The sequence below is a fragment of the Theropithecus gelada genome, chromosome 16, assembly GCF_003255815.1.
Source record: "Theropithecus gelada isolate Dixy chromosome 16, Tgel_1.0, whole genome shotgun sequence".
Classification (NCBI taxonomy): Eukaryota; Metazoa; Chordata; class Mammalia; order Primates; family Cercopithecidae; genus Theropithecus; species Theropithecus gelada.
Genome location: NC_037684.1, coordinates 52133844 through 52147432, shown reverse-complemented (window position 1 = coordinate 52147432; position 13589 = coordinate 52133844). Strand labels below are relative to the sequence as shown.

Here is a 13589-nt window from a genome sequence, read left to right as displayed (position 1 = left end):
GCAGATAGACTGTATTTACAAAGTTCTGCCTTTTGCATAAAGTAGTTTATGCCCATCCTGTGCTTCTGAGTTTCTGAGGTCAGGCCAGAAACGAACACTCTCTCCACCTGCCCAGGGGAATGGGGAGGAAGCCAGCGAAGTTGCCTCAGATCAAACGGATTTTTAAAAATACTGCAAAAGCAATACGTGCTTACGAATACTCAGCTAAAACCTTCGCAGAGCTGTCAGAGGACAAAGCTTTTGGAGCGGGTGGGTGGAGCTAGGGATTGCGCAGCGGCCGCCAGACTTCAAAGGTCAAATCTCACACTCTCAGATCCCTAATTCCGAAGAGCCATTTGCTCGGCAGCCCCAGGCTTTGGCCGATCGCTCCCAGATCCCTCCCTCCCCAAACTGCAGGTGCTCCGCCTGTGGGAGTCACGGATGGCCCCAGGGCCCGGGAGGTTAAGGCCGAGCGCCCGCGCCTCCGCTTCTCTGCAGCCACAGGACGGCCAGGGGGCAGGTGGGAGCCCAGCCTTCTCCCTGCCCGGGAGACAGGGCAGGAGCGCTGTTGCAGGGGTAGGCAGAGGGTCTCGAGTCCCCGTTCTGGAGCGGGGGGCGCGCCACTGTCACACCTGAGGCGTCCGCAACGTCGCCAGGTGCGCTCTTCCGAACCGGAAGTAGCGGCACCTCAAATGCGCTGCAGGGACGTCACCGGACCGCGGCACAGGTGCGGGAGCGCCTTTGGCCCTGCGCACTTGCGTCATCACGTAGGCTGGCTGGGGTCCCGTGATGGGGAGGTGACGTAGGCGACACGGAAGGAGCGGTGGGCGGGGACAGGGAGTGAGCCGAATCTAGCCCCGCCTCTTAAAGCCTCCCGACTCTTTCGGTGTTAGCGCAGCGCGGCCGCTGGGTGCGGCGCCTTTAAGCGTCGCCGTGACACGTGTGTGAGGCGCCGGAGGCCCGGATGGTGCGCGTGTGGGGCAGCGGGCCGAAGGAGACGCCAGGGCTGCGCAGGCTTGTGGAGCGCCCGCGGAGAGGCCGGGGTAGGCTGGAGTCGGGTGCGGGCGGCGCGCAGGCCCGGGGACGAGACCGGGGCTGGGGGTTCCGCGAGGCCTGGGCCGTGGGAAGGGCTGGCGGGGCACAGCCGGGGCGCTCAGGGAGGACGTGGGCGCGCGTCCGCGCAGGGCTCCGGCAGTCCCCGAGGAGGGCCCGGGATGCTCCGCCCGCTCGCGAGCTCGGGGTCTTCCCGAGGGTCCGGGACCGGGCTGTCCTCGCCGCTCTCCGCCGTCCCCCGGGCTCCGGGCCGGGTTGGGGGCCGCCGGTGCCCGCTGTCTACGCAGGATCCAGGTCGACTCCGGAGAGGCTGAGGTCGGAATCAGGGCGAGGGCGTCGCATGCGGCCGCAGAGTTCGGTGGGGCGGGTGCGGCCCCGGGGCGGGCACTTTCCTCGTGGCTGCGGAGGAGGCCGTGGAGGCCTGGGCGGGGTGCGGTTCCGATACCGCTGCTCCTGGCGGGTGGCGTGGGCGTCCTGGGCTTGGGTCTGGAGTGGCGGCCGCCAAACCCAGACACACGCGAGGGGAGACTCCGCGCGCCCAGGTTTACGTAACTCTCGTCAGGGAGCCAGGCTCGGGGAGAGGTGCTCAGATCGCTGCGTCCGCGGCCAGGCTCGGGGCAGGCGCTGCGGAGTCGCCCGGGAGGCCCCTGGAGCGCGGCGCTGGGCCCCGGGAGGCCGCTCTTCCGTGGGCTCCTCTCCCCAGCACGTGGCTGACTCTGCGAGCGTCCATTGCAGTTCATCCTGGAAAAGTGACTTTAGACGGAGGTGGGAGAGGGAATGAGCCTAAATGGTGCTGGCTGGGGTTCGCGCAGGTGGAAATGTGGATGAGGTGGAAATGTGGATGAGGCCTGTGCTGTCCCTGGACCAGAGAGCATCGTTCCTGAGCTGGGTAGAGTGTTGATGGTGTGTGCGTCGGAGGGCTTTCTAGTGATTACGGGAACACTTGTCTCGGGCTCCTACATCTCAGAGAGCGAGCGAGCTTGTTTAGGTTATTGCTTGATGTTTTAGGTGGAACTGGTGAAATGGAGATTGACCTGTCACACTTGAAAAATTGTGTTCCGAATCTCTACATCTACATTAAGGAGTGGGTTAAGTTTAAAGTTAACTTATCTCGAGTGAAATTGGGTTACATCTCCCAAGTTTGGTTTGTTCCCTCCCGTAAGTGGTTCTCAAGCGTTGGTTGTGGTGCATGGCAAAGCTCTCACCTTCCAGGGTAGATGTGAGTCCTGATACAAAGCAGTGATATTGTGGGAGTTTTTGATACGACTGGATGTCTTCACTTTATAGATGTCTTTTATTCTGAGATCATTTCCTTACACATTTTTTGGGAGTTGGCATACTTTTATTTATGGATGAAATCATAGGTCTGAGATTTGCTGCAGAATTACCTGGGGATGGGAGGTGACTCAGGATGGGTCAGACGTAATTACTGAGGCTGAGTAAGGGGGGCTCATGTGCTCCCTGTGCTGTTCTCCGTTTGTGTGTTTGAATGTTTTCACTGTGAACTGTTTTTATGGACCTTAATTTTATGTAATCATAGTAATCGTAGATGGTAATGAAAGAGAAAATCCGCACTTAGCAAAGCAAAATTTTGGTAACTCCTATTACTCCCTCAGGTTTGTTGTTGTTATTGAAGTTTTACTGGTTCATTAAATCGAGAACTTGGGGATTATTACCTCTTACCTTTTGGAATTGAGATGAGACTGGAGTTGACTGGCGGGTGTTGGGGAGGGTGTTGTTCTCTGGGCTTGTCAGGTGTCAAGGTTAAGGTGTTCATGTCGTGTGCATTACAGCAATTGGTGATGAGGTAGCACAGCCCTCCCGCCTCATCCTGAGTGCACGCGTGGATGCTCCTTGAGCTTAGGATGGCTTTTTCAAGGTAGAGGGTTGCCGGTGCGCGCCGCATCCCTGGGAAGTAGCTGAAGAGACGGTGCAGGAAGAGAGTCGCCTCCACTGATGGTCTCCCTGTCCCTCCCACAGGCTTTGACGCCCGCTCTGTGGCTTTGGTGATGTAACAGGAGCCCAGGAACGCTTACATTCAGGAGCTCCGTGTAGCAGCTGCCCAACCAAACTCAGCCCTCCGTTAAGATCCTGGTTCCATGCTGCAGAAGGACAGCAGGCCCAAGTCTGCGCATGCCAGGTGAGTCTGCCAGGTTTCTGTGTATTTTTTGATTCCACTGAATTGTCTGCATGTGACCTAGCAGTAATTGTTCAATTGGTGAGAAGTCTTTGATAATTCTCATGAGAAAGGGCTCTTTTATTTTCTCAAATCAGACAAGTTATAATGCTGGTTTAAAAAAAAAAAAAAAGGCTGGCCGGGCACAGTGGCTCACGCCTGTAATCCCAGCACTTTGGGAGGCCGAGGCGGGCGGATCACGAGGTCAGGATATGGAGACCATCCTGGCTAACACGGTGAAACCTATCTCTACTAAAAATACAAAAAATCAGCTGGGCGTGGTGGCGGGCGCCTGTAGTCCCAGCTATTCGGGAGGCTGGGGCAGGAGAATTGCGTGAACCCAGGAGGCGGAGCTTGCAGTGAGCCGAGATCATGCCACTGCACTCCAGCCTGGGTAACAGAGTGAGACTCCATCTCAAAAAGAAAAAAAAGCTTCTAAAATTTCTTTACAGAAGCGTTTTTTTTTCCCCCACACAATTCTTACAGGTTTTTTTTTTTTTTTTGAGACCGAGTCTCACTCTGTTGCCCAGGCTGGAGCACGGTGGTACGATCTCCGCTCACTCCAACCTTTGCCTCCCGTGTTCAAGCAATTCTCTGCCTCAACCTCCTGAGTAGCTGGGATTACAGGCGCCTGCCACCACGCCCAACTAATTTTTTTGTATTTTTGGTAGAGACAGGAAACATCTTGGCCAGGCTGGTCTTGAACTCCTACCTCCTGATCCACCTTCCTTGGCCTCCCAAGTGCTGGGATTACAGGCGTCAGCCACAATTTCTTTTTTTGTTTTAAAGATGGAGTCTCACTATATTGCCCAGGCTGGACTGCACTGGCTATTCACAGGCATAATCACAGCTCACTGCAGCCTCAAGCTCCTGCCCTCAAGTTATCCTCCCACCTCAGTCTCCCAAGCATCTGGGACCATAGGTCCAGGCCACTGCACCTGGCTTTCCTTTACAGAAGTTTTTATAGAAAAAGATACTTGATCCATGTATAGAATTAGATGATCCATAGTGATAAATTTGAATGGCTTAATAAGAGGTGCTGGAGGAAGTCCTTACTTTCACTAGAGCAGAATTTTGGGGCACACTTGTTGATTCTCTAAGGGCAGGCTGGGTGCTGAATACCAGAGGAAGTCATCATATTTCTGATGCGAGTGAACAATTTAAGGGACATATTTTTGAAATTGTGAGTCAGATAGTCTGTGCTGTGTTTGAGAAGGTTAAGTTGAGAGGTGGTGGGTAGGGGAAGGCAAGTGGTGGATACAAAGGTAGCGACTGGAGAGGTGCAGGGGTCTCTTCTTGGTTACAGTTTCTATGCAGCTGCACCAATAGTATGGATCCTCTGTTAGGTAGTATGTAGCAAGTTCTAAAGCACTTCCCAAGCCTATGGTTTTTGTTGCCATATTACAGTAGAATAGGAGGTTTGGAGCAGTCACAGTAGTTAGTTGTCCCTGGGTTTCATAGCTAAGGGTGATAGAACCTCTGAGGGCCAGCACATTCCAAAGCCTGTGATCTACCCACTCTCCCACTTTGCTTTTCTTCTTCTCTTTAGATAAGTGTCCTAGGAAGACATTTGCTTAAGTTTAGGTGTCCAATGGATACTGTTCTCTAGGCCTGCTACTTGCTCTTCTTCTCCTTCCTCACTTTTAAAAAGATAATTTGTATAAGCACTGTTTAATAGAAATATAATACAAGCCACAAATATAATTTAAAATTTTATAGTAGCCACGTTAACAAGAAGCAGGTGAAATTCATTTTCATAATTTATTTAACCCAATATATATAAAATATTACCATTTCTACATGTAACTGATCTAAAAATTACTGGGATGGTTTACATTTTCGTCTTATACTGGTGTGTATTTCTCTTCAAAATCTGGTGTGCATTTTACACTTATAGCACCTTTCAACCTGGACTAGCCTCATTTCACATGCTCAGTAGCCACGTGTGGCCTGTGGCCTTCATATTGGAGAGTGCAGGTCTGTACAGACATGCATGTTTATCTGACCTGCATGCTAATTCGTTTATTGCATGGGGGTGTGTGTGTGTATAACCAGTTTGTATGTGAGAATAGTGTCCCCCTGTTTTGGAGCAGACATTTGGACCACATGATGGCCTTTTGAAGGAAATGGCACCAAGAGTGATATCCAGAGCCTCTTGATGAGTATCTGTTGAAGAGATGCACATGGCAGGGGCTGCCTGGCTACCTCAGGGCCACTGTTGTCTGCTCAGCTTTATTTGTAGCGGCATCTTATCTTTTTGTGGGGAAACGTGAATGAATATGTCCAGGTGATTCGTGCTGGGTCTCCCTGTTTCACAGTTCCTTTGTAGGGCTGGCAGATGATCCAGAGGAGCTTTTGTGGTGGCTAGCATCCATAGTGACCAAATAGGAGATCTTAAGAGATATTTTTGTCCTGGGATTTCATTATCCATGGCTCTGTGTTTCTTCTTGTCCCCACAGTGATGCACCATGCCAATAGTGGATAAGTTGAAGGAGGCCCTGAAACCTGGCCGCAAGGACTCGGCTGATGATGGAGAACTGGGGAAGCTTCTTGCCTCCTCTGCCAAGAAGGTCCTTTTACAGAAGATTGAGTTCGAGCCAGCCAGCAAGAGCTTCTCCTACCAGCTGGAGTCCTTAAAGAGCAAATATGTGTTGCTCAACCCCAAAACAGAGGGAGCTAGTCGCCGCAAGAGTGGAGATGACCCACCGGCCAGGAGACAGGGTACAGATGTGCATTGTGCTGGCAGAGAGGCCCTCGCTCCGGGGTGACGAAGTGGATGGACTTTAAATGTTGACTAGTTAGTAGGAAAAACAACAGAATGTGGTGAAAGAGTTATGAATTTTTGTGTGGGGTCAGTGGATTTCAGTTACAGAAGTAATGATACAGGGTTGGTAGCAAGGAAATCTGTGTACTTGGAGGGTCCTTGGAAGTTGCTGTTCCCCCCATCGCAAGTATAATACAGTCAAAAGTCAGGCTTGGAACTAAGAAAGAGAAATGGGATGGGCTGCATGTGGGCACAGTGTGGTGCAGAGTGCCAGGACCTGGCTCCTTCCACCGCTCAGTCTCTGAGCCATGCCCTCCATCTATAGTGGGGCCCTAGGATTCTAGAGCCAAGCAGCCTGGGAGGTCTGTGGGATGACTGGGTTTACTCCTGAGCTTTCCAGGAATGTCCTGTAAACCAGAATACCAGTTCTTCTCTGGTGCCATGTACCGAGTCACTACATGCTAAGTGTATGCCTCATGAGTTTCTTTTTGTGGTCGACCTGTATGTGGACTTATGTCTTCCTCTTTTCTTCCCTTGTCCCTTTCTTCCTCAGGCAGTGAGCACACGTACGAGAGCTGTGGTGATGGAGTCCCAGCCCCGCAGAAAGTGCTTTTCCCCACGGAGCGACTCTCTCTGAGGTGGGAGCGGGTCTTCCGCGTGGGCGCAGGACTCCACAACCTTGGCAACACCTGCTTTCTCAATGCCACCATCCAGTGCTTGACCTACACACCACCTCTGGCCAACTACCTGCTGTCCAAGGAGCATGCTCGCAGCTGTGAGTGTGGGTTTGCAGCAGTGGGGTGGCTGCGGATCTGGATTAGCTAAGCCTGTGCACTTGTGGCACTGCTGCTCTCAGTCTGGATCAAATTTAGGAGGGCAGTTCATAACGTGTAGTAACTGATGAAACCTAAATTTGAATCATGTCTGCTGCAGAATGGGCCATGAAGGTGAATCACTCAGCTGAGGCTGTGTTCGCCAAGCTTTTCTGTAAATAATTACCCAGACAGAAAGATTTTCAAAAGATACTTCCAAAATATATATATTCAATTATTATTTTTTAGAGACAGTGTCTTTCTCTGTCACCCAGGCTGGAATGCAGTGGGTCCATCACAACTCTGTAGTCTTGAACTCTTGGGCTCACGTGATCCTCCCATCTCAGCCTTCCAAAGTGCTGGGATTATAAGTGTGAGCCACCATGCCTGGCCCATTTGTTTTATGGATCTGTTGTTGTATGGATCTGTTGTTGTATCAGTATATCTTATATATATTATAAAACATGCAGCCTGGACAACACAGCAAGATCCCATCTCTACAAAAACAAATCAAGCCTGGGTGTGGTGGCTCACACCTGTGGGAGGCAGAGGCGGGCAGATCACTTGAGGTCAGGAGTTCGAGACCAGCCTGGCCAACATGGTGAAACCCAGTTTCTACTAAAAATATAAAAATTAGGCGTGCTGGGGTGCACCTGTAATCCCAACTCCTTGGGAGGCCAAAGCAGGAGAATTGCTTGAACCTGGGAGGCGGAGGTTGCAGTGAGCCGACCAAGATCGCGCCACTGCACTCCAGCCTGGGCGACAGAGCAAGACTCTTATCTCACGCACACGAAAAAACAAAACAATTAGCTGGATGTGGTGGTGTGCTCTATTTGATTAAAATAGAGGTGAAATAAGATATAACTTACCAAAAACTGAAGGAAATAGAAAGTGAAGAGTCTTTTAACTATTAAAGAAATTAAAGCAGTGGTTAAAAATCTTCCCATGAGAAACCCCTAGCAGGGACAATGTTATTTCCTGTAACTTTTTTTTGTGTGTGTGATGGACTCTGTTGCCCAGGCTGGAGTACAATGGTGTGATCGCGGCTCACTGCAACCGCAGCCTCCTGGGTGCAAGCAGTTCTCCTGTCTCAGCCTTCCGAGTAGCTGGAACTATAGACACACGCTGCCACGCCTGGCTAATTTTTGTATTTTTAGTAGAGACGAGGTTTCCCCATATTAGTCAGGCTGGTCTCGAACTCCTGACCTCAGATGATCCAACCGCCTCAGCCTCCTGAAGTGCTGGGATTACAGGTGTGAGCCACTGTGCCCAGCCAATTTCTGTGTAACTTTTAAGAAACAATTCCAGTCCTTTACACTTTCTTCCAAAGAATAGAGAAGGAGAGAATCCTTCCCAGCTCATTCTGTAAAGTTCCTGTAACTCGGGTGACAATAATAAGGAAAATACGAGAAAGAAAATGGATAACCATGACTTCTTCACAAACATAGATATAAGAATTGTAGGAAGAATTGTAGGAAAATACTACCAAATAACACAGTTTCTTTTTTGTTTGTTTGTTTGTTTTTTTGAGATGGAGTCTTGCTCTGTTGCCCAGGCTGGAGTGCAGTGGTGCAATCTTGGCTTACTGCAAGCTCTGCCTCCTGGGTTCACGCCGTTCTCCTGCCTCAGCCTCCCGAGTAACTAGGACTACAGGTGCACGTCACCACGCCCAGGGGTTTCACCGTGTTAGCCAGGATGGTGTCGATCTCCTAACCTTGTGATCCCCCTGCCTCGGCCTCCCAAAGTGCTGGGATTACAGGTGTGAGCCACCGCACCCGGCCCCAAATGACACAGTTTCTAAAAAACTGTAAGCAACTTATGTTTATCCTAGGAATGCAGGATGTTTTCGTCACAGAAAATCTCCAAGTAGAATTCTGGAGGGAGCAGAGCAGTTGAAAGCACAGCTCAGGAGCCTGGCCTTTAGGGTTTGCTTTCCAGCTTTGCCCTTTAGTAACTGAGTTTTTGAGAATGCCCCTGGTCTGTGGAAGAGCGAGACTATCTTCCTTACAGAGTGTTGTGAGGCTCAGATGAATTCTGAGTGAGTCAAGTGCCTGGAGTAGCAGCCGGCAAACAGGGAGTGCTGCAGAAGTAAGTGACTGCTACTGGCCGGGCGCGGTGGCTCACACCTGTAATCCCAGCACTTAGGGAGGCCGAGGCAGGCGGATCATGAGGTCAGGAGTTCATGATCAGCCTGGCTAACATGGTGAAACCCCTTCTCTACTAAATACAAAAAATTAGCTGGGTGTGGTGGTGTACGCCTGTAGTCCGAGCTACTTGGGAGACTGAGACAGGAGAATCGCTTGTACCTGGGAGGCGGAGGTTGCAGTGAGCCAAGATCTCGCCATTGCACTCCAGCCTGGACAACAAGAGCAAAACTCTGTCTCAAACAAAAAAATTAGCTGGGCGTGTTGGCACGCACCTGTAATCCCAGCTACTTGAGATGCTGAGGCAGGAGAATCGCTTGAACCCAAGAGGCAGAGGTTGCAGTGAGCTGAGATCACGCCACTGCACATTAGCCTGGGCGACAACAAGATTCCATCTCAGAAAAAACAAATACAAAGAACGCAAAATGGCCATGCAGTGGGAAGTGCTTGTAAATGTCTTGCTAATTGCAATGGCTTCATAACAGCAAAGGTTAATTATCAAGACATAGTGCTCATTGTTGAGATGAAGCAGCGCATTGTGAGGTTTTTTTGGAGACGGAGTCTCACTCTGTCGCCCAGGCTGGAGTGCAGTGGTGCGATCTCGGCTCACTGCAACCTCCACCTCCTGGGTTCAAGCGAGTCCCCCGCCTCAGCTTCCTGAGTAGCTGGGACTGCAGGTGCGTGCCACCATGCCTGGCTAATTTTGTATTTTTAATAGAGACGGGGTTTCACCATATTGGCCAGGCTAGTCTCATACTCCTGACCTCGTGATCCGCCCGCCTCGGCCTCCCAAAGTGCTGGTATTACAGGCGGGCAAATCATGAGGTCAGGAGTTTGAGACCAGCTGGGCCAGCATGGTGAAACTACGTCTCTATTAAAATACAAAAAATTAGCCTGGCACGGTGGTACGCACTTTTAGTCCCAGCTACTCGGGAGGCTGAGGCAGGAGAAATGCTTAAACCCGGCAGGCAGAGGTTGCAGTGAGCCGAGATTATGCCACTGCACTCCAGCCTGGGTGACAATGAGACTCTGTCTCAAAAAAAAAAAAAAAAAAAAAAGCACCACTGTCTAGCCTAATGCCTAGTGAAGCGTTTTATGTAGAGCAGGGGTGGGCAGACTCACCTGGCCTACTGTCTGTGTGTGTAAATAAAGTTTTATTGAACATGTTTGTACCCCATTGTTCACATATTGTCTATGGCTGCTTTCTCTATAATGCAGGGGCATAGTTGTGACTGGACTGTATAGTCCTCAGATCAGAAAGGATTTGCTATCTGGATCTTCCCAGAAAACATTTTCAACCCCAGATACATCCTAGCGTGGTGTTTACTAGAAGCAGTGGAACAGATGGTCCCATGTCTGAGGAACGAAGGGGATGTCAGCCCTAAAATATTTTAGCCTATTGACCATGTGATGCAACTTAGAAATTCGAGAAGACATCTTTTAAGCTTCATTTTGAAAACCTGCCTTAGTCTTATAAAGTAAATAATGCTAATGAAATGTGAAAAGAATCATGCACAGGTCAATGTTAACATGGGGTGATGTTGTGAGGTTGTTAGAGTTTCAGCTTTGGATGGATCATAGCTTCCAAACGCCATCCAGCAGAGAAGAACATTTCCTTGGTGGTCACCCAGGCAGCAGAGGTCTGGGATCTCTGGCTCATCCATTCTCTCACAGCCTGGTTCGCTCTTACCTGCTTGTGTTTCTGTCTGTGTTATGTTTGGGGCGGGGACCTCACCGTGAGTTTTTTGAAAGCTCTTGTCTTAAAGTTGCTCCTCCTCCCGTGCTGGCAGGCCACCAGGGAAGCTTCTGCATGCTGTGTGTCATGCAGAACCACATCGTCCAGGCCTTCGCCAACAGCGGCAACGCCATCAAGCCCGTCTCCTTCATCCGAGACCTGAAAAGTAAGCATCAGTCCATGTTGAAATTTTTGTGGTTTATTTATTTTTTAATTTTTTGTAGAGACGGGGTTCTCGCTATGTTGCCCAGGCTCGTCTTAAATTCCTGACCTTAAGCTGTCCTTCCACTTTGGCCTCCCAAAGTGTTGGGATTACAGACACGAGCCACTGTGCCACTCTGCATCTGTTACTGAAGGCCTGCTAAGTGCTCGCCCTGTCGGAGGTGCTGGGGAGTTGGTAGATGGGAGAGAAGAGTGAGTCATGGATGAAGTCTTGGGAATCCCTCTGTGCTAACAGCCCTGCATGTGGTGGCACAGACTCAAAGAATAGCAGTTTAGAGACTTGGGCTGGGGTCAGTGGGGAAGCCTGTCAGTGGGGGCAGGTCAGGACAGGTAGCTTTTCCTCTGGCCAGGTGGTGGGGCTGCTGTGTCTTTGGGGCAGGCAAGTGAGCCTGAGGGAGAAGTGGGAGGAAGAATGGATGAGGAATGTACCAATTCCTTTCTGAATATCAGGAATCAGTTGCCTAGGCTATAAAAAAGTCTCATTCACATTCACTTGGCAGAAAGAAGAGGCCTATTACCGGTTTTTGAAACCTGTGTAAATTGTAGCACTATGAAATACTTATTCACCTGTGTTTTATATTGGCTTTTAGAGAGATATTCAGTGGATTTTACATTCTTTTGTTTGAGACAGGGTTTTGCTTTTTTTTTTTTTTTTTTTTTTTTTTGAGATGGAGTCTCCCTCTGTTGCGTAGCTTGAGTGCAGTGGCGTGATCTCAGCTCACTGCAACCTCTGCCTCCAGGGTTCAGGCAGTTCTCCTGCCTCAGCCTCCTGAGTAGCTGGGACTACAGGCGCGCGCCACCACGCCCAGCTAAATTTTGTATTTTTGGTAGAGACGGGGTTTCACCATGTTGCCCAGGCTGATCTCGAACTCCTGAGCTCATGCAGTTCGCCTACCTCGGCCACTCAAAGTGCTGGGATTACAGGTGTGAGCCACCGCGCCCGGCCTAGGGTTTTGCTCTTACACAGGTTGGAGGACAGTGGTGCAATCACAGCTCGCTGCAGCCTCAAACTCTTGGGCTCAAGCAGTCGGCCTTGGTCTTCTGAGTAGCTGGGATTGTAGGTGCACAATACTTGGCTGTTTTTGTATTGTTTGTAGAGACGGGGTCTGGCCATGTTGTGCAGGCTGGTCTCTAACTCCCAGCTCCAAGCGATCCTCCTGCCTTGGCCTTCCAAAGTGTTGGGATTACAGGCATAAGCCATTGTACCCAGCCAGATTTTACATTTTTTATTCTTTTTCTTTCTGAGATAAGAGTCTTGCTTTGTTGCCCAAGCTTGAGAGTGCAGTGGTGAAATCATAGCTTACTGCAGCTTTAACCTCCCAGGCTCAACCCATCCTCCTGCCTCAGCCCCCCAAGTAGCTGGGACTACAGGCACATGCCATCATGCCTGGCTAATTTTTTTATTTTTTATTTTTGTAGAGATGAAGTCTCCCTATGTTGCCCAGGCTGCTCTGGAACTCCTGGGCTCAAGTGATCCTCCCACCCCAGCCTCCTGAAGTGTTAGAGTGACAGGCGGGAGCCAGCTCACCCAGCCGGCATTTTACATATTTATGGGCTTGGTGTTCTTCCTTGTCTGTGAAGTAGTGAAGGTTCAAGCCTCCGTAAAGAAAGTAGTTGCCATGATGAATTGTGATTGGGATATAGAAAATCCATGTAGAGCTCTTGTTTTCCTCACTTGTTCTTTTGAAAAGTTCCAGTATTTTCCCCTTGTAACAGCCAGGAATGGATTCTCGGGAAAGCATCCCCAGGCTGTTTGACGAGAAGACATGAGCTCTTCCCTCCCTGTTTCTTCCTCTTTTAGAGATCGCCCGGCACTTCCGCTTTGGGAACCAGGAGGACGCGCATGAGTTCCTGCGGTACACCATCGATGCCATGCAGAAGGCCTGCCTGAATGGCTGCGCCAAGTGCGTGCTTCCCCACTCGCCTTCCCCGGGCTTTGGACGCCTTTTCTACATGGTGGCAGCAGAACATTCCTATGGCAACAGCCAGCCTGGCTCCTTTCTACCCAGGCTGCCCTCGGGTAGATGTGGCAGAATTTGCCCCTGGGTACTCAGCCTGCTGGAGCCCAAATAGGGGATTGCCCTTGCTTCCTGGGAAAGGGCTGTCTCCAGATACGTCCTGCTGATCCCGGGCGGCTTGGTAGGATTGGGTGGCTGTGGTGGTGGCAGTAGCTGTGTCTCAGCAGCTCAGTTAAGGGGAAATACGTTAGCAGACCTTCTTAGGGGTGTTCATTTATTACCATGGACTTTTCCAGTCTCTTAAAAATCATGTTGTTTTTAAAAAGAGGATGGGGTGGTAGGAATTAGTTCTCTGCAGTATAATTTATACATACATGTATATGTACAAACGGAGCTTTAACATGAGGCAGTTTATAACTTAGGATCTGACTGCCTGGCTGCCGTATCTTACTCACACTGGTGTGGTGCCAGGCGATTGTTTGGTACCGCATATGCCCTTATATGTAATGGTCGCCATCACAAATTGTCTTTGTGGCATTCCTGAGTTCATAGGTTCAGACCAAAGAAAACAGGCAGGAAATGCTCAGGACTTCCTTTTATTGCCTCAGCTTAGGATCTTAGAAATACTGTAAATAGTTTAGGAAGTATACCTAGAATGTTCTTTAGAGAAGTTGAGTTGTAGCAATGAGTGAGTGAAACGGCAAAACCACTGGCCTCAGTGGATGATATTCTTACGTAAATAAGAC

At 50.1% G+C, this 13589-nt stretch overlaps 1 protein-coding gene across 5 annotated transcripts in view; it reads left to right on the top strand.

Annotated features, from left to right (window-relative positions):
• Positions 1–13589, top strand: part of USP36 (ubiquitin specific peptidase 36) — a 45025-nt gene continuing 31436 nt past the window's right edge. For 2 of the 5 annotated variants that reach the window (XM_025361991.1, XM_025361988.1), the window contains exons 1-6: positions 860–1022; positions 3013–3172; positions 5668–5929; positions 6526–6747; positions 10719–10829; positions 12687–12789. In XM_025361991.1, the coding sequence (XP_025217776.1) occupies positions 5677–5929; positions 6526–6747; positions 10719–10829; positions 12687–12789 (689 nt within the window). In that variant the 5' untranslated portion in view covers positions 860–1022; positions 3013–3172; positions 5668–5676. Of the gene's footprint in view, positions 747–859; positions 1023–1217; positions 1342–2966; positions 3173–5667; positions 5930–6525; positions 6748–10718; positions 10830–12686; positions 12790–13589 lie in introns of those variants that run through there. The other 3 variants (XM_025361990.1, XM_025361992.1, XM_025361989.1) reach the window with 3 other exon arrangements.